This window comes from Geotrypetes seraphini, chromosome 11 (assembly GCF_902459505.1).
Source record: "Geotrypetes seraphini chromosome 11, aGeoSer1.1, whole genome shotgun sequence".
NCBI lineage: Eukaryota > Metazoa > Chordata > Amphibia > Gymnophiona > Dermophiidae > Geotrypetes > Geotrypetes seraphini.
The window spans coordinates 52,421,265-52,447,587 of record NC_047094.1 but is presented as its reverse complement, the minus strand read 5'-3'; the positions used below and the strand labels follow the sequence as shown (position 1 = coordinate 52,447,587).

The 26,323-nt window shown below is 41.4% G+C and overlaps 1 protein-coding gene and 1 long non-coding RNA gene across 3 annotated transcripts in view; one reads left to right on the top strand and one right to left on the bottom strand.

Annotated features, from left to right (window-relative positions):
• Nucleotides 1-15,650, top strand: part of NTN3 (netrin 3) — a 312,749-nt gene extending 297,099 nt beyond the window's left edge. For both annotated transcript variants that reach the window (XM_033963623.1, XM_033963624.1), the window contains 2 exons: nucleotides 2,066-2,140; nucleotides 14,067-15,650. In XM_033963623.1, the coding sequence (XP_033819514.1) occupies nucleotides 2,066-2,140; nucleotides 14,067-14,395 (404 nt within the window). In that variant the 3' untranslated portion in view covers nucleotides 14,396-15,650. The remainder of the gene's footprint in view (nucleotides 1-2,065; nucleotides 2,141-14,066) is intronic.
• Nucleotides 1-26,323, bottom strand: part of LOC117369281 — an 84,698-nt gene that overhangs the window by 43,370 nt on the left and 15,005 nt on the right. The gene's annotated exons all lie outside the window — the stretch shown is intronic.

Below are 26,323 nucleotides of genomic sequence, written 5' to 3'. Positions count from 1 at the left end.
GAAGGACCCTCATAGAATTATGTAGAGAAAAGTTAAGCTGAACTGCAAAGAAGCCAGACTCTGCATGCAATGCCATACTACAGAAACAGTGACACGTCCCGTAATACTGTGCAAAATATAAATAAAGATAGCAAATGCAAATTTGAAAAAACTGACAAATAACAATCAGTACCTTACAAATTAGAAAACATAAATAAAACAAAAAAATAGAAAATAAGATAATGCTATTTTATTGGACTAATACATTTTTCAATTAGCTTTCAGAGGTCAAAACCTCCTTCCTCAGGTTAGTATAGTTTACTTCTGTTAAGGTGACCTGAGGAAGTGGGATTTGGTCTCTGAAAGTTAGTTGAAAATGTATTAAAATTAGTCCAATAAAAAGATCACCTTATTTCCATTTTCTATTTGTAAACCTTTATTAACACAGCTGCAATATTAGTTTATGCTAAAGCAAAATAAAAGAAAAATGTATTTTTCTCTATATTACATTACATTAGTGACTTCTATTCCGCCAGTACCTTGCAGTTCAAGGCGAATTACAAAAGAAGGTAACTGGACATTTCCAGGAAAATTACAGTTTAGGACGCTGTTTCCATAATTGAGTTTATGAAGGGGAAATTACAAGAGTGGAGGAGGCTTTGAGAGGGAATTTACGAGGGGGGGAAGTGTTTTGGTATCTAGATAAATTTTTTGAATAGCAGGGTTTTGATTTCTTTTCAAAATGATTTGAAGTCAATCGTTGTAGTCAGCAAATTGGAAATGTGGTGGTCAAGTTTCGCTGCTTGCGTCGCTAGTAGGTTGTCTCTAATTGCCTCTAATTTCTACTTTCCTCATCTTCCCTTCACTCTTCCAACCAGTGTCTGCCCTCTCTCTCCTTTCCATCCTGTGTCTCCCCTTTCCCCCTTCCATGTGGCATCTGCCCTCTTTCTAAGCCCCTTCCATAAACTGCCTGCCTTTCCACCTTCCATCCAGCACCTGCTCCCTCTCCTTTTTACATGATTCATTCAAGCTTTACCCCTCTCTCCATTTTTATCTCTCCTCTCCTCCCCCTCATGCTCTGGCATCTCTCTCTTCTTTTTTCCTTCCTTCCTTCCTTCCATCCCTTCCCACCCCACCCTATGGTCTGGCATCTCTGTCTCCTTCCCTTCTATCTCTCCCCCCCCCCCAAATCATCTGGCATCTCTCTCCTCTCCTTTCTGCATCAGCTCCAGCACACAAATAAGCTTGCAATGGATGCAAATGAGCTCTGTAGAAAAATTTGCATAGAATGTTAGCTGGGGAAGATGGCTGTCAGAGGTGTGGTTATTCTTTGTTGTTGTTTTGTCACGCTAATCTTGGCCTATGAAATATTTTTCCTATGTTAGTTTTAAAAATATCCCAAACTAAAGAACTGCTTTGTATGCTCTGAAATCATAGCAGCTCATGAATTTTGAATTTAAATAAAATTTCACAATCAGCAGTCCACAAAGGAGATTTTACCTTTGCAAAAGTCAAATTTTCCAGAAACCGAGTTTTCATCTAAGAACGCTAACTCCCTCAAAATGTCAGGTTTTGAATCTTTTTGTTTGTTAAACACTGGGAGATTTTGATTATTAGTGCATCAGTGTCCATGTCTAACCAGAGTTTAACTTCAGGAACACAAAGGGCTCCTTTTACTAAGGTGCATTAGGGCCTAAACGCGTGGAATAGCACGTGCTAAATTACCGCATGCACTAGACCCTAACGCCAGCATTGAGCTGGCGTTATTCTAGAAGCATACCGTGCGGTTTAGTGTGCAGTAATTTTGTGCGTGCGCTAAAAACGCTAGCGCACCTTAGTAAAAGGAGCCCAAAGTTTTGTGACTTTATTCTTGCGAAAGGAATTTTTATACTTGAAGTCAATCAAAATCAGACTGTTAAATGAACATCTCCTTTCCCAGTTTCCTATGCTTCCTCTTTTTCTCCTCTCTCTTTCCTAATTGATAGGTCCCTATAGAACTAAAAATTATTAAAATGTGGCAGTGCAAATTCTGCCTGTTTAAAAACAATGTCTCATCTTTTTTTTATTATTATTATTATTTTTCCAGGTTGTGAAACTGAATGCAAACCAACAAAAGTGAACTACAAAATTAACATGAAAAAATTCTGTAAAAAAGATTATGGTAAGTTCATTGTAATCTGTTGTGTCTTCCAATAGAATAATCATGTCAAATTCTAGTCAAATTCATTTTACTTGGTTGTTATAATATATGCTATGGACAGGGTTGGCCTGGCCTCTATGTGGGCCATGATACAGCCGTCAAGGCACCAGTTTATAGAATTTACGGTAAGTCCTCAAACCTTGTGTGATGCTGCTTTTTTTTGAACAGGTTCCTTTGTAAAATCCTTGCTCTTACTGAATGTGCTACAAACTACCCGTGTTTTTCCCACATTTACAAAAGGTTTTTCGTTCAGCAAACGTTTTAGAAAATACTTTGCAAATTGTAAACATCCAGACTTGGCAGTTCCTTTTTCTACAGAAATAACCTATAAAAAATTGACCTTATTTTCTATCAAGATAAGCATGATAAGTTTCCATATTCTGTATAAGGTATAAAAGTGTGTCTGGGATCTTTATTTCCTACCACTGTATGAATATGTTGGGGCTTTTGTGGTGTTGAGGTCCTTAGATTCTACCAGATTAAGCTTCCTTGGTGAAAAAAAAATATCTCTTACAGTTTTAGGGCAAAAGTTCAGACTCCGTGTTTTCATGGAGTGAGAGCTGTGAGGACTGTAAATGGGTGCTGCATTTTGCTCACATCACCACATGCCATGTGGTATTTGAATCTACAACAAAAGGCACCTTAAAGCCCTTGGCAATGGAATAAGATTACTTTTTAAATTCTCTCTTTTATTTCTGTCTGCCAAATATGCTAAAAAGCAAAGTTTCTCCAACAGCTGTTGTGTACAAGGGACTTGGGAGAAAATTTATTCTAATTAGATGCAAATACCACCCTGGAAGACTAGGGCTGGCTCCAATGCACACTAGCTGCTGGTTGTTAATCACTGTGACACCACTGCATTTACATTGTGGAAGCAGGGAAATATTTTTATTGATCTTTAGCGCAAGCAGACAAGATGTTTTGGGAGTTTCACAGGGATGCTGAGGATTTCAGGAGGCTAGCTCTTCACAGCAATCCTTACAACGCAGCAGAGCTCTATCCGGCTTAGCTCTTCCAGTGCTAAGGATGGCATGAAGGTCTTTGTCTGTCACCTGCAGCAAGGTTCACTGAACTGTTACTGATCAGTCACTCTCAGACCCAGAACTACTGTAGTTTCTAGGTATGTGATTGGTTAAGACCTCCACAATGGTCATTGCGGGATTCCACAAAAGATATATATTACCTGGGTATTGTGTTGCTATTACTCTCATATCCATAGACCTCTGGAATATGTAACTCTGCTTTCCCTGTTGTGAAAGATGAGTGCAGATTCCTCACACTGAGGGTAATTTTATCATTGTGCAGGATAAACTGTGTGAATACACATGCAGGCTATAATAAACTATAAAAAAGAGGAATGGGGTAACAAAACAAGTGGCATTAACAAAATACTCCCCATTAAATAAACCAAACCCCGTGCGTTGTGACAATACAATGCACCGCAATATAAATGCAAACGAAAGAAAAAGCCTCGGTTTAAATAGGTAAGGGAAAACTGCTCTACCAACCACACATCATAGGCAGAAAATACTTTTGTTGCAAACTATTGTATCTTAGAAACATGGAAACATAGAAGATGACGGCAGAAAAGGGCTATAGCCCATCAAGTCTGCCCACCCTACTGACCCTTCCTCTTAAGTCTATACCTAGTGACTATTTAATCAGATTAACCCTCTTAGGGATCCCCTATAGGCATCCCATTTATTCTTAAAGTCCCATTTATTCTTAAAGTCCAACACGATGCAGGTCTCGATCATCCCATCAAGTCTGCTGACCCATCCTCTTAAGTCTATACCTAGCAACCGATGTTTCAGTTCTTCTGTATTGCTAGGGGGGGAAAAAACCTGTGAGGATTAAATTGTAAAAACATATGCAACATATTAAACAAAAACTATGTGCAGCCAGCCAACGATCGTTTCGTAGCTTCATACGCTCTTAATTTTGCTCTTAATTCTGTGCAACCAAATGGACTGAATGTTTGTATAGACCGGTTCTATTATTATTAGAATTGGGTTGTATCATGCTTGCCATTTTCCCTCTCTTTGTCCCTTTAGGTTTCACGTTGCAGGATTAAGCAGTTGTCTGTCCTCTAACCTGAGGCGCGTAGTTGTAGTCATATCTAAAGCACTTTCTATCTTAGCGCATATATTTCGTTTTTTTCCTGTGCCTTGACTGGCGAAGCAGCTGAGTTGGTTGACCAACCGGAAGGCTGGTTGTCCCTCCCTTAGAAAACCGTAGCACCGTGTTTTCCCTCACCTATTTAAACTGAGGCTTTTTCTTTCGTTTGCATTTATATTGCAGTGTATTGCCACAATGCCCGGGGTTCAGTTTAATTAGTGGGGAGTATTTTGTTGATTGCCACTCATACAGGCTATATACACATAAATTTATGAGCACATCAGGCATAAAATTTTATTAATGCCTATTTGTGCACGTGGAGGGGCATAATCGAAAGGAATGTCTAAGTTTATTTTCATCCAAGTCGCAAGTCGTTCAAAGTAAAAAAAACAGCTTAGGACACATTTTCAAAATATACGTCCAAATTTTTTTTCGTTTCGAAAATCATCTAACTATACGTCCTGCTGATCTGATCGTCCAAGCTGCTAAATCGTCCATCTTTATACCACATTTTCGTCCAACTTTTCGGCCAAGTCAAAAACGCCTAGAACAAGCCCTGTTGGACGTGGGTAGGGTCTGCAAAGTGATGGATTGAACAGCCAGACTTGGCACCTAAATAGTGGGGTACCTTACAGAGAACTGCTGTGAACTTCACAAAAAGGGTGCCAAGTCATCATCTCACTACAGCTCCCTTATAGGTCATGGTGAGCCCTCCAAACCACCTCCAGAATCCCCTAAACCCACTTATCTACCACCCCAAAAGCCCTTATGACTGCAGGAGCCACTTATATGCCAGTACAAAAGGGTTTTGGGGATGTATAGGGGAGTGCACATGTTTCAACATCAATGCAGTGATTACAGGGGCTTATGGGCATGGGTCCTCCTCTCCATGGGTCCCTACCCACCCCAAGATGGCTTAAGACGCTTCTGTGCAGCACGACTAGGCTTTCCTATGCCAGGCTGCCAGGTGATGATGTTCTGGAGGCACAATTTTCATGTTATGATTAATATTTTTATGGGGGTGGGGGGGTCAGTGATCACTGGGGTAGTGTGTGGGGGTCTGTATTATATGTTTGCAATGCTTATCTGGTCATTTTAGGTGGTTTATTGTAACTTAGACCATGGTTTAAATGGTCTAAGTCACAACGTCCAAGTTCTGTCGATCCTGTGCTGTATAACTTTCGGTTATATATGCAGTATGACTAAGTCTAAGCCGGCCCACGTCCCGCCCAAATCCCGCCCTCGACACTCCTCCTGAAATGCTCCGTTTAGCTATGGTTGTTCAGCGGCACTATGAAGGCCTAAGTCGTTTAGAAATATATCCAAAACCCGTTTTTATTATCGGCACTTGGACGTATTTTGACAATGTTTGTCCAAGTGCCGACTTAGGCCGGTTTTTAGACGTTTTTCTCTTTCGATTATGAGCCCCATAATGCATTGGTGTAGAGGCAAAAGTGCTTTTGAAAATAACTTTTCTTGTTTAACCGTGAACTTTGAAAACAAACTCTCTTGTGCACATGTATGACCAATATCCTATATGACAAAAAAATGTTCCTGTTATTACATTTGAAGCTTTCAGAATCATTTCAGTTGTATTCCTTTCTCCACTTTCCTAGGTTCCCTAAAAATTCATATTTGCAAATTATGCTCACAGAATCCAGTAGGGCCACATTTTTGAGTGATTACACAGAGAATGCAGCTTAATACAATGGTTTGTCATCTACCATGTAGTACAGTAAGTTACTACTCTGTCCTACTACTACTGCTGCTACTATTTATCATTTCTATAGCACTGAAAAGCATACGCAGCGCTGTATACTAAACAGTCGATAGACGGTCCCTCCTCAGAAGAGCTTACACTCTAATTTGAACAGATAGGACATAACATGGGCCATTCGGGTCTTTATCAGCCATCATCTACTATGTTACTATCTCAGGTTTGGGGAATTTCTAGCAGAAGGAATGATATGATGGTGAGTTGGAGTTAGGAGTTGAAAGAAGCTTCAAAAAAGTGGACTTTTAGCTTAGATTTTAATTATTTCTTCATCTACAGTAAGGTACTATTCGCTATCTTTTCTCATTTATACGGTATTAATGTACAGTTCTGTAAGTTACTACAGTACTTTCTATTGTTTCCTCTTCTTTTTGGTTTGTCAATTTCTTCCTGCTTCTTTGGATTTTCAGCCCCATGGGAACCAGCCTCTATTGGATGGAGCTCATTTTGTTACATTTTGGATTCATAGAAACAAAGAAACATGATGGCAGGTAAAGGCCACATGGCCCATCCAGTCTGCCCATCCGCAGAAACCGTTATCTCTTCCTCTCTAAGAGATCTACAGCCCACAACCTTCTTACCATCCATTCATTGAAACATATAAGCACAATGAGGACTACAATTTTCTCTGTTAGTGCCCCCTCTCTCTGGAACAGTATTCCAAATTACTTACGTGAAAAATCAACTCTTGCCAACTTTAAGGAGAAGTTAAAGACATTTCTCTTTCTCAATGCTTTTGTAATATAAATTGTCCTTTTAAGGGTGACTTAGATCCAAGAAATGTTTTTACCTTCAGCCCCCTCTCTCTTTGTTATTCTTTCCCTTGCATGTTCTCTTTCTCTTTATCAATTATAGTTCTAACCCTTCCTTCCCTTTTGTTCCTGTTTGTCAATGTCAGCATCTTTAAAAATGCTCCCTTTTTGTTCTTGTTTAAAATGTATTTTATTTAGTACTTTGTTTTAGTGTTTTTGTACACTGCCTAGAAGGCTTGATTGGGTGGTATAAGAAATTTTAAATAAACTTAAAACTTGAATTCAGACACAGTCTCTGTCTCCACCACCTCTTCCGGGAGACTGTTCCACGCATCTACCACCCTTTCTGTAAAAAATTATTTCCTTAGATTACTCCTGAGCCTATCACTTCTTAACTTCATCCTATGCCCTCTCATTCCAGAGCTTCCTTTCAAATAAAAGAGACTCGACTCGTGTGCATTTGCGCCACGTAGGTATTTAAACATCTCTTTCATATCTCCCCTTTACCTCCTTGCCTCTAAAGTATGCATATTGAGATCTTTATATGTCCCCATACACCTTATGATAAAGAGCATGCATCATTTATAAAACTTACCCCTGCTAGATTTTTTTTAGTATTGTTTCTATGCATCTTCTTCCAAATTCCTTCCAGTTTAGGGGGTTCTGTTACTAATATGTTTTAAGGGGAAAATACATAATAATATCCTTTTTAGCTTGCATTAAATAGCAACATTCTGCATTATTGTACCATAATGCCATTAGAGTAAGTCATTGTGAGCTGAATGAGATGCAAAGCATACAAATGTATGCAAAGTACCTCATTGTTATGCAAATTGAATAACATAGCTTGCATTGAGGTCCACAAGATCTGTTATTTATGGAAAAATAATACCAGCTCAAAAATGATATTTTTTTTCCTGCCTGGGAGCATTAGGTGCTAAAACACAGCTTGATGCTCTCAGGCACCAGCTTAAAGGGGCTGGAGCTCAACATAATGAAGTGGTTCTTCCTCCCCATCCCTCTTTAGAAAGACCACCCCAAAGGTCCCCAACCTGTGTAGAACCTCCTACCAACCTCATCAATCCCTGAGGGTCTAAGGCAGTGTTTCTCAACTCGGTCCTGAAGTACCCCCTTGCCAATCAGGTTTTCAGGATATCCACAATGAATATACATAAACTTGATAAGAACAGAAGAACATAAGAATTGCCACTGCTGGGTCAGACTAGTGGTCCATCATGCCCAACAGTCCGCTCCCACGGTAGCCCCTAAGTCAAAGACCAGTGCCCTAACTGAGACCAGCCCTAACTGCTTACATTCCAGTTCAGCAGGAACTTGTCTAACTTTGTCTTGAATCCCTGGAGGGTGTTTTCCCCTATAACAGCCTCCGGAAGAGCATTCCAGTTTTCCACCACTCTCTGGGTGAAGAAGAACTTCCTTATGTTTGTATGGAATCTATCCCCTTTTAACTTTAGAGAGTGCCCTCTTGTTCTCCCTACCTTGGAGGGGGTGAACAACCTGTCTTTATCTACTAAGTCTATTCCCATCAGTATCTTGAATGTTTCTATCATGTCCCCTCTCAGTCTCCTCTTTTCAAGGGAGAAGAGGCCCAGTTTCTCTAATCTCTCGTTGTACGGCAAATCCTCCAGCCCCTTAACCATTTTAGTTGCTCTTTTCTGGACCCTTTCGAGTAGTATCATGTCCTTCTTCATGTACGGTGACTAGTGCTGGACACAGTGTTCCAGGTGAGGATGTACCATGGCCCGGTACAGCGGCATGACAACCTTCTCCAATCTGTTTGTGATCCCCTTCTTAATAATTCCTAGCATTCTGTTTGCCCTTTTCACCACCGCCGCGCATTGTGTGGACGGCTTCATCAACTTGTCGACCAGCACTCCCACATCTCTTTCCTGGGGAGTCTCTCCAAGTACCGCCCCAGACATCCTGTATTCGCGTATAAGATTTTTGTTACCAACATGTATCACCTTACACTTATCCACGTGGAACCTCATTTGCCATGTCGTGGCCCATTCCTCGAGCATGTTTATGTCACATTGCAGGTTTTCGCAATCCTTCTGCATCTTCACTACTCTGAATAACTTTGTATCGTCTGTAAATTTAATCACCTAACTCATCGTACCAATTTCCAGATCGTTTATAAATATGTTGAAGAGCACGAGTCTAAGCATTGAACCCTGCAGAACTCCACTGGTGATGCTTTTCCAGTCCGAGTATTGTCCATTTACCCCCTCTCTCTATTTCCTATCCACCGGCCAGTTTTTAATCCACATGAGTATTTCACCCTCGATTCCATGGCTCGCAATTTTCCAAAGTAGACATTCATGTGGAACCTTGTCGAACGCCTTCTGAAAATCCAGATATACAATGTCAACCGGGTCACCCTTGTCTATCCACCTGTTTACTCCTTCGAAGAAGTGCAGGAAGTTCGTCAAGCAAGATCTTCCTTTGCTAAAGCCATGCTGGCTGGTCCTCATCAGATCGTGTCTGTCAAGGTGCTCAATGATGTGGTCCTTTATCAGTGTCTCTACCATCTTTCCCAGTACCGAGGTCAGACTCACTGAGGTCAGACACTCCCGGATCACCCCTCGAACCTTTCTTGAAGATTGGCGTAACATTCGCCACCTTCCAGTCTTCTGGAATCCTTCCCGATTTGATCGAAAGATTGGCTATTGGTTGAAGCAGTTCAGCTATATTCCCCTTTCAGTTCCTTGATTACCCTCGGATGGACGCCATACAGTCCCGGGGATTTATCATTTTTAAGCCTATCAATCTGCCTGCATACCTCTTCTAGACTGACCATCAATCCTGTCAGTTTCCTGTCTTCATTTCCTTGTATAGCCTGTCGGCTTCCAGTATGTTGCGTATATCCTCTTCGGTAAACACAGATGCAAAAAAATGTGTTCAGTTTGTCGGCGATGGCTTTGTCCTTCTTTAGCACTCCCTTTATTCCATGGTCATCCAATGACCCTACTGCTTCCTTTGTGGGTTGTTTCCCCTTAATCAAAAGAACGGCTTGAAGTTTTTGGCCTCCTTGGCTATTTTTTCCTGAAAATCTGACTGGCAAGGAGGTATTCCAGGACCGAGTTGAGAAACACTGGTCCAAGGGGTTTAGCTATTATAACCCCTAAGCAGTCAACCACCATATAAGGACATTTATATGGTAGCTTGACACACACACACACCCCGCTCCCCCCCCCCCCCCCCACACACACACACACTCACTTCAATGTGATAGTACTACAAGACTACTTCTAAAGATCACTGGTGCCATTTTGAACTCTGACCTGCAGGAACAAAGGCAACTGGCCTAAACCACATAGACCACCAGAGATTGATTGAGATAGGCTCAGGGAGTCTATATGGGGATGGGGTTCATTGGGAACTCTTTTGCATAGAGGGAAGTAGAGAAAGAGGAGGGGGACACTGTTCTATTTGTTAAGCCCCTTTAAGAAATGCTCCTTGAGAGCAGAATAACCCAGCCTGTGAAGTTGATCGCGTTGTGTTTTTCATCTACCACAGGAGTCACTTACTTTCAGTACTGAGTTACTGACTCCCACATTAAACTGTGATGCTGTGGAAGGCCATATCCACTCTCCCTGGGCTCCAAAAGGAGCAGAAGCAATCCATAGTTGCTTCTACCTTATCAATGCTCTATTTCAAAATGGCTGTAACTGACCTAGGTGAGATCAAGCCCAGTGGAAAGGAGGCATTTTTGGCAGCTTGCTTTACAGGGCCAGTGCATGGGTACTAGATAACCTTAGCAATCCTTAAGCCATGTATTCCCTCAAACAACTTTCAGGCTTCTTGCCTCTCTGCCTGAGATTTTCGTTGGTAAATTCAGAATCTTGTCATAAAGGCGCAGCTAATAAATCCCATTCAATTAATAAACAACCACAAAGATATCAACCCTTCCATAACAATACTATAAAAATACATAATTGGACAAAAGAAAGAGAGAGAGAGAGTCGTATATGTATATGAATAAATATGATTATGCCATACCATGAATGCACTTTTGAAAGTTGCCCATTGTCCTGGAAGGTAAAACAAGTGTATAATGTTAGTTCTTTAAATTTGTGTGGCTTTTAGAATCACTTGTTTGCTTTGACCGCAGTTGTTATTTGCCATGCCCCAGAAGGCAAATAACACCTTAGGCAATTACCTATATGGTGTATGGTTGAGCTGGCCCTAGGCTAAGGGGTTGGGATTGGTAGACAAGTTTTAGTTTTCACTGACAAATGCACTAAAAATCAAACACTGAAGAAAACATAAACAAAGCCAAGCAATGAAAAGAAGTTAGAAGGGAAAAGATTTCGTACAAACATAAGGAAGTTCTTCTTCATCCAGAGTGGTAGAAATCTGGAATGCTCTTGCGGAAGCTGTTATAGGGGAAAGCACCCTTCAGGGATTCAAGACAAGGTTGGATAAGTTCCTACTGGAACAGAACATACGCAAGTAAGGCTAGACTCAAATAGGGCACTGGTCTTTGACCTTAGGGCCGCCACGTGAGCAGTGGGCACAATGAACCACTGGTCTGACCCAGCAGCGGCAAATCTTATGTTCTTAATAAAGAAAAAAATCACTGCACACCCCTGGCAATTCTTTCCAATGACATGTTAGCTTTGAAAAAGACCATTTAGCCTGCAGTGGTCAGTGGTTCAGCCTGCAGTGGTCAGCTGCTAAGGGCTTTTCATATCTAGATATTCAACACCAGTTGGAGCATTTACCTTGCAGGCCCGTTCTAAAAACCTCTAGTGCCATTTAATAAAAGGAGCCCTAAAACTTTTATTTGTCCAAATTTCTTAATTGGTTTGCTAGAGACTTTGTTGGAGAATTTTCCACACGAGAGGTAAAATCAATAATTTACTGCAGTATGTGGACTTTGAGGAAAAAAAGGAGGGGTGAGCGAACAAATGATTTTTTTTTTTTTTTGCTCCCGTCATCAAAACTTCTCCCATTACATTCTCTGGTAAAGAAAATCACAGATGTAGAAAATAAAGTTTTGAAGTGCAATTTTCTTGCTTTGGCTGCAAATATTTTCATACATCACTAGCAGCTGTAAAGTTTTTGGTTTCACATGGTTGCAAACTACTGACCTCTGGCTATTGTGCGGCTTCATTCAGCCCCTCCTGCCTAATGAAATGGTTATCCCACAACAGTGAAAATAACCTTTAGTGTGCAGGTGGGTGCTACAGATTAAGTAGGAGCAGATAATTATATTACATCCTGTCCAAAAGCTGGAGGAATAGCCTGAGGAGTAGAAGAGTAGCTTAGTGGTTTGAGCAGTAATCTGAGAATCAGGGGAATAGGGTTCAGATCCTGTCGTGGCTCCTTGCCATCCTTTCAAGTCACTTAGGAGTACATCCTATAAATGGCACCCAAAACTATGCACAAAGAAGAAAACCAAGGTGATCCCATACTAGGGTTATCAGACATCTGGGAAAACCCAGACATGTCCTCTTTTTAGAGGACTGTCTGAGTGCCTGGACAGACTTTCCAAAACCCAGCAGTTTGTCTGGGTTTTGGAAAGTCCCAACCTCTGGCCATGACTGGAGGTTCTCTGAACATATGTGGAATGCACTGGGAGTGGCCTAAGACTCCGATTGGCCATATCTCTAAGGCTACTCCCATGGGAGGGGCCATAGAGATTTGGCCAATCATAGTCTTAGTTCATCCCAGTGCATCCCAGAATGCACTGGGAAGGAGGCCTAAAACTCCGGTTGGCCCAGGTGCATAAAGCTCCTCCTATGGGAGGGGCCTTAGGTGCCTGACCCAATCAGGGCTTTATGCCCCTCCCCGGTGACACATTACTCCCCAGTAGACACATTACTGCTATTTATGGGCATAAGAGCACTGACATGAGCAGCCATATTCTATAAATTTAGGTGACCTCTTATAGAATTAGGGAGATAGTGCTGGAGCAGTTGATAAGAATTTCCTCTACCTCTAAAGCAGCCTTTAAACTATTTTTAGTTAAAACATTTTTAATGGTCATGAGAGCTATATTATTACACTGGAGGAGATCAGGGCCAAAGTTGGAGTGATTTGAAGTTTAGCTTGCTTCTTTTTGAGCGAAGAGAGGCACGGCAAGATACTACTCCTAAATGGAAGTCTTTTCAATCAATTCAGGAGCCATACTGGAACATTTTACCACACCATCAGTGAAGTTTGGTATTGAATAAGTGAGGATTTGAGATAATTTTCTTTTTTGATTTATTTTATTATATCACTTTAATTCTTTATCTGTTTGTTATCACAGGAGAATGGGATGGTTTGGGGGGGATTAGTTTGTTGTTTGTTCTTGGTTTTATTTTGTGTAAGAGGGAGAAAATTCCTCCCTTTACAAAGCCACACTTACATTTTTAGCACCGGCTGTCGTGGTAACAGCTCCAATGCTCATAGAACTATGAGTGTTGGAGCTGTTACCGCCATGACCGGCGCTAAAAACACTAGTGTGGCTTTGTAAAGAAAGGGGTATATTTTTATACCTTCAAATACTGTATGTGATATGTTCTGAGTTGAAGGGTAGATAAGAGAATGCTGTCCCTATATATGATTGTTAATATTGGTCTGGCATTCTGTATCACACTGTTTATTTGTTCGATGTTGAAATTCTCAATAAAGAAGACTGAAAAAAAAAAGAATTTCCTGCAGCACTATCTATATAGTGCTTGTAAAAATTCACATATAACACCCAGAGAGTGGCTGCTGCTAGCCAGATAAGTGGTTTTAAATATCAAACTCACACTGTTTCCTTGACATTTAAAATTGAGCCAGTGGTTCCATCACTCCCAGAATGCATTGTAGGTACCCTTCCTGCTATTCCCTCAGTTTCTGGCATACATTTTTATCTCTCTGCCAGCCAGGATTTGTCTTTTTCCTTTATTCCTGCTGTTAAGTAATCTTAAGTGAGCTTGTGTCTAGAGAATGTGCTTACCCATTTATCAGTGACACCACAAAAACAGTATGGCACATCTCTCACATATCTGTGCCCATATGTTATCTCAGTGATCTGATTGATGTACATTGCCTAGAGCAGCTCATGTTTAATAGCCCAATCAATAAATGCAAATAATAAACAAATGCCTAATCTGCACACCGTCATTTGATTTCCTTGTTCCAATGGAATTCTTTCAGTGCTTGCAGTAGAAATATATGTGACAAGTCCTGTGTAATCTTGTATAGTCATGTAGACCCAAACTTTTCTTCTCTTTTTCTTTTGCAGTGGTTCAGGTGAACATGTTAGACATGAAGATGGTTGGCAACTGGGCAAAGTTCACTGTGAATGTCTTGTCGATTTACAAGTGTCGAGATGAGCGTGTAAAGCGTGGTGATAACTTCCTCTGGATCCATATGAAAGACTTGGCATGCAGATGCCCCAAGATACAAATGAGTAAGAAATACCTGGTGATGGGCTCTAGTGACAGCCCCAGCGAGCGTCCAGGCCTTCTAGCTGACAAGAATAGCCTGGTCATCCAATGGCGGGACACTTGGACACGGCGCCTCCGGAAACTGCAACGGCGGGAGAAGAAAGGGAAGTGTTTAAAGCCGTGATCACAAATGGCAGTTCATATATATTATAGACTGTGCTCCTATAGACACTGTATATAGCACAAAAGGACCATCTCTTGTGTATAGTGTATATTTTGGCAATGATTTGGCTAAGCTTTTTTGATTTGTTCCTTTGAATATATATCATGCAGTAACAAAAAAAAAAAAAAAACAACCCTTAAACAAGGCATGATGACGTGAAGGAAGAACTCGACGGTGTCTGAAGGACACGAAAGCTGCTTTGACAAAGAGTGGAAGGGAATTCCATTTTGTTTTGTTGATTTTTTTTAATAGGGGAGGAATTATAACTGTATGAAAACCTGTGTATGATAAGCCACTGCCTTTGTTGGCTTCCTGTTCCCTTCTGCTTCCATGCTGACTGTATCAGCAAAGATCAGGCCAGTGTGGAACCAGTTCTTCTGTCCCTTCAAATCTCTTTATATTTTTCTCCCTTTTGCTCCTTGGTTCTTTTTATATATTTGCACTCCACCATCAAACTACACATGCAATCACCACTGATCATATTCTCTGCCAGTCCGTATTTTTGTACTTTTTTACCCCTTTATATGCGAACAGCTAAATGTACTCATGCAGATAGCTCATAGACATCTTACTGGTGCCGACCCAGAGTTAGAAACAAAGACCTTCACTAGTGGTTGAATGTTGGTTGCTTGGTCTTGCATTCATTGGGAACAGTAAAGAATTCTTACTGGAATTAGAAAAAAGCCAGGACGAAGAAGAACTTACAAGCTGGCTAAAGTACAACGCATCCTTCTGACCAAGCTAATCCTTGCTGAATTAAGGGATACTGGAGCACCTTTTGAATACTATACAGTAGGGCAATCCTTAACATCTCAAAGAGAGCATTCCTAATCTTTTGCATCCAAGTTTTCATGTGATTAATATGAACTAAATGATCCTTGGGCTTCAGGACTACCATTGATTTTTAACCCCTGTGATCTGATTCTAATTGAAAACCATCTCCAGTCCTAAATAGTTTTCTCTGTCAAACAAAAGGATTTCATGAACTTCAGGTCCTTTCTTCTGAAGAAAGATGTCCCAGATCAGACCATTTCTCTAAAATGAAATTGATATCCGTAACTCTTCCTTCTTGAGTTAAAGGAGAATCTTCATTGGACGAAACAACAGTGCTGCTGTTTTAAGGCCTCAGGCACTATTCAGGGCCAAATGTTTCCTGTACTGTAGGCGGGAGAACCATCCTAAGGAATGATTTGGAGCACGGGAGTAACAGCCTTGCTTTAAGTGAAGAAGAACTATAACCAGAACTGGTTTTTCAAAAGTGGTGTCATTCTTTTTTCTTTTTTTTTTTTAAGAGGGTTGTAGGGGAATTTACTAAACAGTTTACAAGTATTTAAAGGACAATTCTGTAACAGGGCTCTAACCTTTACATACACGATGAGTGCATAAGTGTACAGAATTCTGGTGCTTTCATAGGTAAGTGGACGCTTGCATGCATAAGTGGCAGCAAAGTGACTAAGATGTTCATCTTCAAAGCCCATGGATCTCTCAAAATGGCAAAAAAAAAAAAAAAAATCCCCATCCATCTGCCAAAAACATCCAAATTGTGATTTTGAAATGGCAGAATTTGGACGTCCTACACTTCAGTTTGTCCAAATAGCAAGTTATGGGTGCATTTCAGTTGGGACTAGAGAAGGCCCAAAATTAGGATGTCTAGCGGCGATAAACAAATGGAAGAGAAGTCGAATTTTTAAAAAGACATTATTATTTAGACCTGTTTCAATCATGTCCAGGGTATAATAAGATGCTGTGATTGAGCTGCTGACCCCAGGGGGGGGATTACAGCGCGACTCCTCCTTAGTCTCCCAGTTGTTTCTATCCCCTTCCATTTCCCCTGAAAATGAAGCCAAAAGGAAGGGATTGGGACTTGTATACCACCTTTTATGTAGTTTACAACCACACTCAAAGCAGTTTACATAAAGGTACATCAAGCATTTGCCCTTTCGTTCCTGGTGGGCTCACAATCTGTCTAATGTACCTGGGGCAGTGGAGGATTAAGTGACTTGCCCAGGGTCACAGGCAGTACCTACTGTTTGAACCCACGACCTCAGGGTACTGAGGCTGTAGCTCTAATCATTGCGCCACACTCTTCTCGGAAGACCAAGCTCTATGACAGTATCAAGTATAATGGGCATTCTGAAGAAAGCAAACAGTAGGTCTGAGGAATAGCCCCGTAGTCAGTTTCTGGAGTAAGTGCAGTGGACTATAAATTAGGGGGCCCAGGTTCAATTCCCACTTCAGTTCTCTCTTTTTTTAAATTTTCCTTTAAATTCTGAGCCCTCCAGAAGCAGACATATACCTACTGTACCTAAATATTTATGATACCTGCAAGTCTGAAGGCTATTGAAGTAGTGTACACTTCTCCCTCAATATTCGCGGGGGTTAGGGGCAGAGCCGGCCAGCGAATATTGAAAATTTGCAAATAGCATTTAGGCCGGCTCTGGCCCACTCCCCGCCTTCCCTCAGCATCCTGAACCTTACCTGGTGGTCTAGCAGACTTTCAAGGCAGGAGCGATCTTCCTACGCTCCTGCCTTGTGCTGATTACTCATACAAAATGGCTGCGGGGAGTTCCCATCGTAGTCTCGAGAGTTCGGAGTCTCTCGAGACTACGACGGGAACTCCTCGTGGCCATATTGTATGAGTGATCTGCAAAGTGGGAAGGGGCGTAGGAAGATCGCTCCTGCCCTGAAAGTCCGCTAGACCACCAGGTAAGGTCCAGGATGCTGAGGGAAGGCAGGGAGTGGGCCAAAAAAAATCACGAACAACCGAATCCGCAGATACTGAAACTGAGGATTCAGAGGGAGAAGTGTATATCAGGGACAGTCAGTGATGTAGAGAGGGTGAGAGGTGCCTGGGTCGGTGGCATCCCTCCCCTGCCCTCATCTCCGCTCCCCCCCCACTCCTTCCCCGATCTCCCCTGCCACACGCGTGCCCCCTTCCTTTCCACGTACTTCCGTTGTGGGCAACAAAAACTTCAACATGCTCTTCGCAACCCAGTCATCTCTCCTGCTGATGTCACTTCCTAAGTGCGGCACACAGAAGTGATGTCGGCGGGAGTTGACGCGGTCACAATGAGCACGTTAAAGTCGTTGCGCTTGGTGGTGAACAACCAGAGGTACGGGAAAGGGAAGTGGGGGTGGCGAGGGGAGGAATGGGAAGAGAAGGGGCGGAGAGGAGGAGCGCCCCAACCAACATGGTGCCGGGGCGGACCACCTCCCTCCCCCCAGTTCAGTAGGTATTGCCTTGCTCCTGAAAGGCTCAGCATTTAAAATAAGAGCTGTAGGGGGATGTGAACCTGGGTGCCCTGGTTTACAGTCCACTGCACTGACCACAAGGCTACTCCTCTGCTAAGCAAAGATATCTTTTGGCCACTTCTATAAAAATGCTGCCAGATAGAGGTTCTGGTCCCTGAATTTTTGGCGTTCATAATTTGGATGTTTCAATTTGTAAAACGACTGTTCATTTTGGACATTCTCACATATTTTTGAACAGGAAAGTTCGACATATTTTCTGTTTGAAAATAGCTGTGAGATAGATGGGTTGGGTTTTTTTTTTTAAATGTTATGAGCAGGACGTCTCAATTCTGACTTGGATGACCTTTTGAAAATGTCCCTTCATGCGTAATGTGTAAGGCCAATCTATATCGCTAAGCTCTCCACTAAAGAACTGTCACAATGACAGATATGCTGAGTTACCATTTTGGTGAGCGAAAATATGCCCTACCATCCACCAACCACATCATCGGCACATGAAACGTTCGTCAGAATGGTTGACACCAAACCTAACTGTAAAAAAAAAAAAAAGGGCAAAAAAAATAGTCTTGAAACATTATTGCACTTTTTTTCTGTAGCTAGGTTTGGCGTTAACCATCTGACAAAAGTTTATTATGCCGATGATGTGGTTGGCGAATGATAGAGCATATATTTGCTCACCTAGTACCTGAGGCCTTTTCTTTCATCTAGAATGGTAACTCAGCAAATCTGTCATTGTGGCAATTCTTTAGTGGAGAGCTTATTGATATAGATTGTTATACTTTCCTCCACTGCTCTTTTTTTTTTTTAGGGGGGAATTTTTGGAGTAAGGACATGTATAACTGGTATAGTTTTCAAGTATAATTGGATGTTCACATGGGATAGGCATGGTCGGGACTGCCATATATGCATGCAACTGACTATTATAAGTTAATGGGTATCATTGTTGCATTTATGTGCCTGCAATTATACCCGGGGTATAGCTGGTACAGCTATGACTCCCTAAATGTAGTGCACACTGATATCAAGTTAGGCAAAGATTCTAAAACAGAATAGGCTGTCACTGCTTGGCAAAGGGGTGCTTAAAAGGAGGCACCCACTTATAGAATTACCTTAATTATGTTGTCCATCTCTTGTGTGTCAGGTGCATGGCCTGTGATAGCTGGTGTGTCGCAAAAAGAGGAAAATCAACAGCCTATAACCGATTTATAGTTAATTCTCCTGAAAACGAATATTTCATAGCATAGTATAGAGTTTGAGATGTGTTCTATTAGAGATTTCAATTTTTGAGCAAGTAAGGCTTTAGTGAAACGGCTGTGTAAAAATTTCTCGAAGCCTCTAGCACAAAGCACCCAAACCTACCTGCATAATAATTGTTCTCTCAATGGTGTGAATCTATATTTCCGCATGTCCTTCCTTTGTGGAAAGTAAAAAAATAAGTGTTGCCATACATGGCTTAAGGATTGCTAAGGTTATCTAGTACCCATGCACTGGTCCTGTAAAGCAAGCTGCCAAAAATGCCTCCTTTCCACTAGCTTGATCTCACCTAGGTCAGTTACAGCCATTTTGAAATAGAGCATTGATAAGGTAGAAGCAACTTCGGATTGCTTTTGCTCCTTTTGGACTCCAGGGAGAGTGGATATGGTATTCCATTGCTGTGGTTTGAAATAGTTTTTGCTTAATACATTGTAATCCACTGGCAAGGATTACAAAACACTTGAGGAACAGATCACATTCCCTCTTGATATTCAAAGCTTTTCAACTGGCTAGAGATGGCCCATGAGTAATTAAAATGCATTTCAGTGCGTATCGATGAATATTCAGAATGCGCCAGTTGGTTATCTCTGTTGAATATTCATAGTCAGCACCAAAAGGTTAACTCGCATGTCAATCATACAGAGGTGCCTTCTTCAGAATTGGGCCTGCACTCTCGGACAGACACCTTAAATCAGTGGTCTCAGACTCAAACCCTTTGCAGAGCCACATTTTGGATTTGTAGGTACTTGGAGGGCCTCAGAAAAAATAGTTAATGTCTTATTAAAGAAATGACAATTTTGCATGAGGTAAAACTCTTTATAGTTTATAAATCTTTCTTTTTGGCTAAGTCTTAATAATAATATTGTAATTTATAGCTAAAGAGACACATGATCAAGACTCTGTTTTATTTTTGTGGTTATGATAAACATACCGAGGGCCTCAAAATAGTACTTGGCAGGCCGCAAGTTTGAGACCACAGCCTTAAATATAGGCCAGTGTTTTACAGGCCTACATTTAAGACGACTGTCTCCCATCTACCGAGATGCATGCCGGCGCTTAAGTCCGCCCAAGACCACTTCCAGGTGAAACCATTCCCAAGCCCCACCTTCAGCATGCTTAAGCATACCTGTGCATCTCTGTAGATGCACCACAGAAGCTTTTCTTGTAGGTGTCCTTCCACAGCAACATTTTTTCTAAAAAAGTGCATCCCAATTGACTAAGATGCCTACTATAGCCTAAAATTGGGATGCACGGTTCGAGAATCAGCCCCAAAGTGGATAAGGTTATAAAATAAATATAGCAACAATAATTGATATAGTGAAGTCTACAGGTTCAGAGCTTTGAAATATATAATAAAAATATTCTTTTGTCCTAGTGTATAGAAAATGATTGAAGCTGTTATATACTATGGAGAAAATTATAATATGACCTAAAAAAAAAAAAAATCCTCCTAACAACTTGCTCTTTCTCCCAGTGGATCAGCAAGTGAGATGAGAAATGAAAGTCATTCTGCTTCTTCAAAGAGGTTAATAAATCTCATTAAATAAATAAGTAATTGCTGGGTGTACCGAGGGTGCATTCAACCGATGACCCAGTTCTCAAATTCTATAAATAGTGTCTAAAGTTGGGCACAGAAATGTGCACCCAGTTATGGAATAAGGTTAGTTACACATATAACATAATTAGCTAATTGGCACTAATTAGCAGTCGCATGTGGGACTTACCAAGCATCTACTTCTCTCATGCTCAGCTGCAATGGGAGCATTAATGCGGGAGAGTCATGGGAATGTCAGGGGTGTTCTGACTAACCTCATATGTGCTTTATGGAACAGATGCATTTACACACCCAACTGCTGATTTTAGGCACCAGTATTTACACCAGCCACAGATGGTTGCATCTAAAGTTTGGTGTGTAACTGCAGGCTTACACTAATATTTTGTAACCGATGTGGAGCACCATGTTTGATATGACGTCTAAAACCGAGTTTAGACATTTTGCAGAACACGCACAAAAATCCAGTATCATGCCCATTTTCAAAATTGAAAAATGTCTATCTTGGGGGGGGGGATTTTGGGGGAGGTCGAAAATGGATGTGTTTGTGCTCTGAACGTCAATCATTCTGAACCATAAAAAAAAACAAAAAACCCCCACAACCAAATGAAAAACACCCAGAACAAGCCATTGGGATGTAGGAGGGGCCAGCATTTCTGGCAGACTGGCCAAACCGACATCCCAGCAGAGCAGTGGGGCATCTTAAGGGGCACTGCAGTGAACGTCACATAAAAAGTCCTAGGCACACATCTCACCATAACTCCCTTCTGATGTATCGTGAACCTTCCAAAACCCAAAACCTACTGGGCCCAACTGTACACCACATGAATAGTCTTTATGCCTGCAGTAGTCATCTATATGTAGGTATAGTGGGATTTGGGTGGGTTTTGGAAGGCTCACATATTCCATCATAAGTGTAGTAGTTAAGAGTGGGATAAGGGTCTCAGTTCCCATCTCTATGGTTGACTGCACCACCCACTAGGTTACTCCAGGAACCTGCTTGCTACTCTACCAGGACTGGCCATAACATCTGAAATTATCATAAAGGCGGATATGTACTGTTTCATTCATATCTTTTGAAGGTGGGGGAGGGGGTCAGTGACCACTGGGGGAATGTTTGGGGGGGGGGTCATGTTTACATTCCTCCAGTGGTCCTCTAGTCAGTTTGGGCAACTTTTTGGCATTTATTTATTGTTAAGACAGGCCTAGCTCCGGATATCTAAACTGTGCCTTGGACATATTCCTAAATGTTTGATTATGGCAGAACAGTATCCAAGTCATAAGCCCGCCCTAGTCCCACCCACACCATACCACTGTCATGTCCCCTTGAGATTTAGATGAATGCTGATCAACAGCATAGATATTCATTTAGAATATAGGTTTCAAAAATAGCAAAGTGGAAGGTTTTGGCAAGAAAAATGTACGTCTGCTCCTTTATGCCACTTTTTGGACATTTATCTTTTTTTTGAAAATGAGCCCCTTGGTACCCACTCTTGCTGTTACAGAATACTGGCTGAGCACCTAGTTTATTGGCACCTAATATTTGGCACTATTTATAGAATTCCCCCCCTTACTATATAAGGGAGAACTTGCAACTATGGAAAGTCCTCCATAGGATAAATGTGCCCCTGCTTTCTCCAGCATCACACACAGGGAAAAGGCAGCACCATTCAACGTAACTGTTTTGTTCATTTTCACAACGGTTTAATAGGTTCTAAATGGGTCTAAGAAAATTCTCACCCTAATATATATCTCTTACTAAAGAGGGCAAATGCAATATCTGTATATTACACAGTGATTTTTGTACAGTCTGCTTGTGCCACCTAGCTCTGACTTCATACAGTCTCTGAAATGTGACTTTCAAAATGCAAAGACTACTGCTGCAATCACATAATCAACTTTAGACTATACAGCAGCTGCTTGGAAACCTCACCTCTCTCATACTTTAGAATTAAAAGAATAGCATATTGCTCTCCCAAGGCCAGGGCAGCTGAAAGGTTCCATTAAAGCTTCATACTTGTTTGGCAAGGTCACCAGGGGGTTCTCAACCTGAGAAATCTATGGAGTCTTAAAGCAAAGATCAATCTCAGAATACTCTGTGCTGGAAGTTGTCATTCTCTGCTAGAGAGAGTGGCAGATCCATATGAATTGACTTTTATTTAGCTCACACATACATGCTTTTGCGTTCGTGCTGAAATGCCTGTAGTGAGAGTACAATTCATGGCCTATCCATCGAAATAATAGCACTGACTTTCCTTATATTATGGGGCAGTGCGCATTCCTTCGCTTTGCAAAATGTTGTTTCAGTATATCCTTGAATATTATATTTCTGATAAATTAAAAGTATAAGAAGAACGCACTGCATTAATATTGAAAATCCTATATTGTTCTGCGATCCCAGTGCTCTGATACATAGAAGCACAGGAGATCTAAGCTGAGCAGCAAAAGAAAACTCCTCCCACCCACCATTAATTTGTCCTTAGGTTTTGATAAAAACCATAAAATTGTCTGTGTGTCTTCAAAGCACTGGACTTTCTACCACTGCAAAGCCTACAAGGCGTCCATGGAACCTTAATGCCTATCTATGTTCTTCCCTCACCATTCGGACAGCTTGCAGTTTTGGTTGAACCTGACGCTATTCCCATTTTACCAGCATTCTCGCAAAATGTTTCAGTCTGAGACCAAGGAGCGACAAATTATATAACTTGTATATCTGGTAATGAATGTTTGTGAACGCCACGGAGCAAAAAGTCTGTGACATATGGATTTGGAAGTCTCCCTGCAGTTATGTTGTTGAGTTTGTAAAAATAATTACATGAAACATCTATTGTAACATATATAAGATATGTATGTTTTCATTTTGTTTTTATTAATATTATTTTTTAACAACACAAGTCTAATATGGAATTGACTGACTAATTCTGTGCCAATGCAAGAATGCAGTTTGTTGCATTTTAAGTAAAGATTGACCTTGTGGTACCATCTTCCCTTCCTTTCACTCTGCTCTTGAATTCACAGTGCCCATGAATAAATGCATCATTAGTGGAAAGCTGAACACATAGGCATGGATTCTCATGCACAGAGAATCGCGCCTCTGTGAAAGATGGCACTGGAAATGGAGGAGTGTGTGGCGCGGTGGTTGAAGCTACAGCCTTAGCACCCTGGGGTTGTGGGTTCAAACCCCGTGCTGCTCCTTGTGACCTTGGGCAAGTCACTTAATCCTCCATAGCCCCAGGTACGTTAGATAGATTGTGAGCCCACCGGGACAGATAGGGAAAATGCTTGAGTACCTGATTGTAAAACCGCTTAGAAAACCTTGATAGGCGGTATATAAAATCCTAATAAACTTAAACTTAGGCCAGGGTTTCCCGGGCCTACATTTCTGATGCCTATTTTTGCTGTGAATTGTGCCTATGTAGGCACTTTAGGCTTCTTAACACCACTTCCGGTGTTAGTCAGGCCCATAGTGGCGTTAGGCGGCCTAAAGCACATATTTATGTATCCCAAGGGAGCTCAGAACGGTTTACATTAATTTATTCAGGTACTCAAGCATTTTTCCCTGTCTGTCCCAGCGGGCTCACAATCGACCTAATGTACCTGGGGCAATGGGGGGATTATGTGACTTGCCCAGGGTTACAAGGAGCAGCATGGGTTCGAACCCACAACCCCAGGGTACTGAGGCTGTAGCTTTACCCACTGCACCACTCTAGAAATCAAAATGTAGTAAAAGTGAGTTAAGTGTAGGACAATCAAGCCACTGTGACATCACTGATGAGGCTGGCTCTTAGGTATTGGTGGAATGAGGCATTATGATGTCACAATGCCAGCTCTGATTATCAGACGCTGAAGCTTTTCACACTATTTATTTATTCAATTTTCTATACTTTTCTCCCATGGGAGCTCAGAACGGTTTACATTAATTTTTTCAGGTACTCAAGCATTTTTCCCTGTCTGTCCCAGCAGGCTCACAATCTACCTAATGTACCTGGGGTAAGGGGGGATTAAGTGACTTGCCCAGGGTCTCAAGGAGTAGCGTGGGTTTGAACCCACAATCCCAGGGTGCTGAGGCTGTAGCGTTAACCACTGCGCCACACACTCCCCATGTAGGTGGGATTCCAGCACTGATATTTTAGGCGCTGGTAGGTGGCTTGAAACTCAGTTATAAACATCATTTGAATGATGCTTTTAACTGAGTTTGGGTGCCTACCAGCACGTAAACAATTGGCGCCAGTTAGAGAATCTAGGCCACAGGATTCTCTATAGGGTGCCTATATCGGCGACCACCAAAAAAGCGGCTGCCAATTGCATGTCAATCATGTGATGGTGCCGTATAGAGAACTGCACCTCCGCGAAAGATAGCCACCAGAAATGTAGGCCTGGGTTTTCCGGGCCCACATTTCCAGCACCTGTCTTTGCTGTGAATCTCACCCATGTAGGCACTTTAGGCCTCTTAACACCACTTCTGGCATTAGCCATGCCTATAGTGGCATTAGGTGGTCTAAAGTGCCTATGTAGGCATAATTCTGGCACAGATTTTTTTTCAAACTGTTAAAAATGTTCTTTGAATGGTGCCAGTTAGAGAATCATAGAGAGTCATAATGACATAGGAAATGTCAACGACACATCTTCTGACACTCTGTGTCATTACCAAACAAAAACAAGCAGAAAAAAATTAGCATTTTCTGTTCCAAGGACTTGGAGCATGTTTCAGGATATTTAGGCTCCCATGTGGAATTCTTTACCCCAACGAGCACGAAGTTTAATGTTGAACTTTTGATCTTGAGCAGGGTACCTGGGAGGGAAGGGGGTTATGGATGGTTATTTTTGCTACTGTACATCACAGCAGTAAAGGTGTAACAATGGTGATGACAGATAAGGACCAAAAACAAACAGCCCACCTCTGAAATTCCACACGAAAAACAGCAGAGCAAAAACAAGAAGAAAAACTGTGGAACTGATGATCTTGATGAAGTCTTTATTTGAACAAGGTGCAGATCAAAGAAACCAATATAAATGTACCAATTAAAAAATACAAAAAGGCACAGTAAAAGATTTGTGGTAAGACCTACATATCATGGAGGGAAGGAGGGGGTGGAAGAGTTAATCTTATAACAACCAAACTATGAGGATTGTACTGAGTGCATTGTACTGTTCACTTGTTGATGTGGTTAATAAAGACATATTTTTTTTAAATGTTGTGTTTTGTCATTCACCGATAATAATGCATACTCTTTAGATTAGAAGTAGTGTGCACTACATGGAAAGAGAGAGCACTATTTCAGAAAGAGAGCACACACTTTCCCAGTAATGGATCCCTATCAGGAAAAGTGTGTGTTCTCTTTCTGAAATAGCGCACCCCCTTTCTACATAGTGCTCACTGTTTTCAATGGTGAATGACAAAATGGCCAAATAAAAAACAAGTTTAAAAAAAATCTCATAACACAGGAAATAGCACAAAACAAAAATCTTCTGGCTCCTTAGTAATGGAATACATCACACTTGGCAGATTTTTTGAATGCAAAACTAGCAAAAAGCTCTTCTGTATTCCTTAATACTAATACATTCCTTCCTGTGTGTCATGGACAAAATATACAGTACATGCTTGCTTTTGTTCACTGGGTTTAAACATTTTATTCAGCTGGCAGTTTCCTCTTGCTCCTTTGGATTTCTGCTCACTTGGAACCATGATAGGGATGCCATAAGTCTGTATTTGTAACTACCCACGGATGTCTTCCTCTTATTTTATGACCCCTCTCAACTTATTATAGTGTTATCATTGCACTAGCAGTGGTTCAGGCCATGCTCCAGGATACCATCTGGCTCTGATTCAG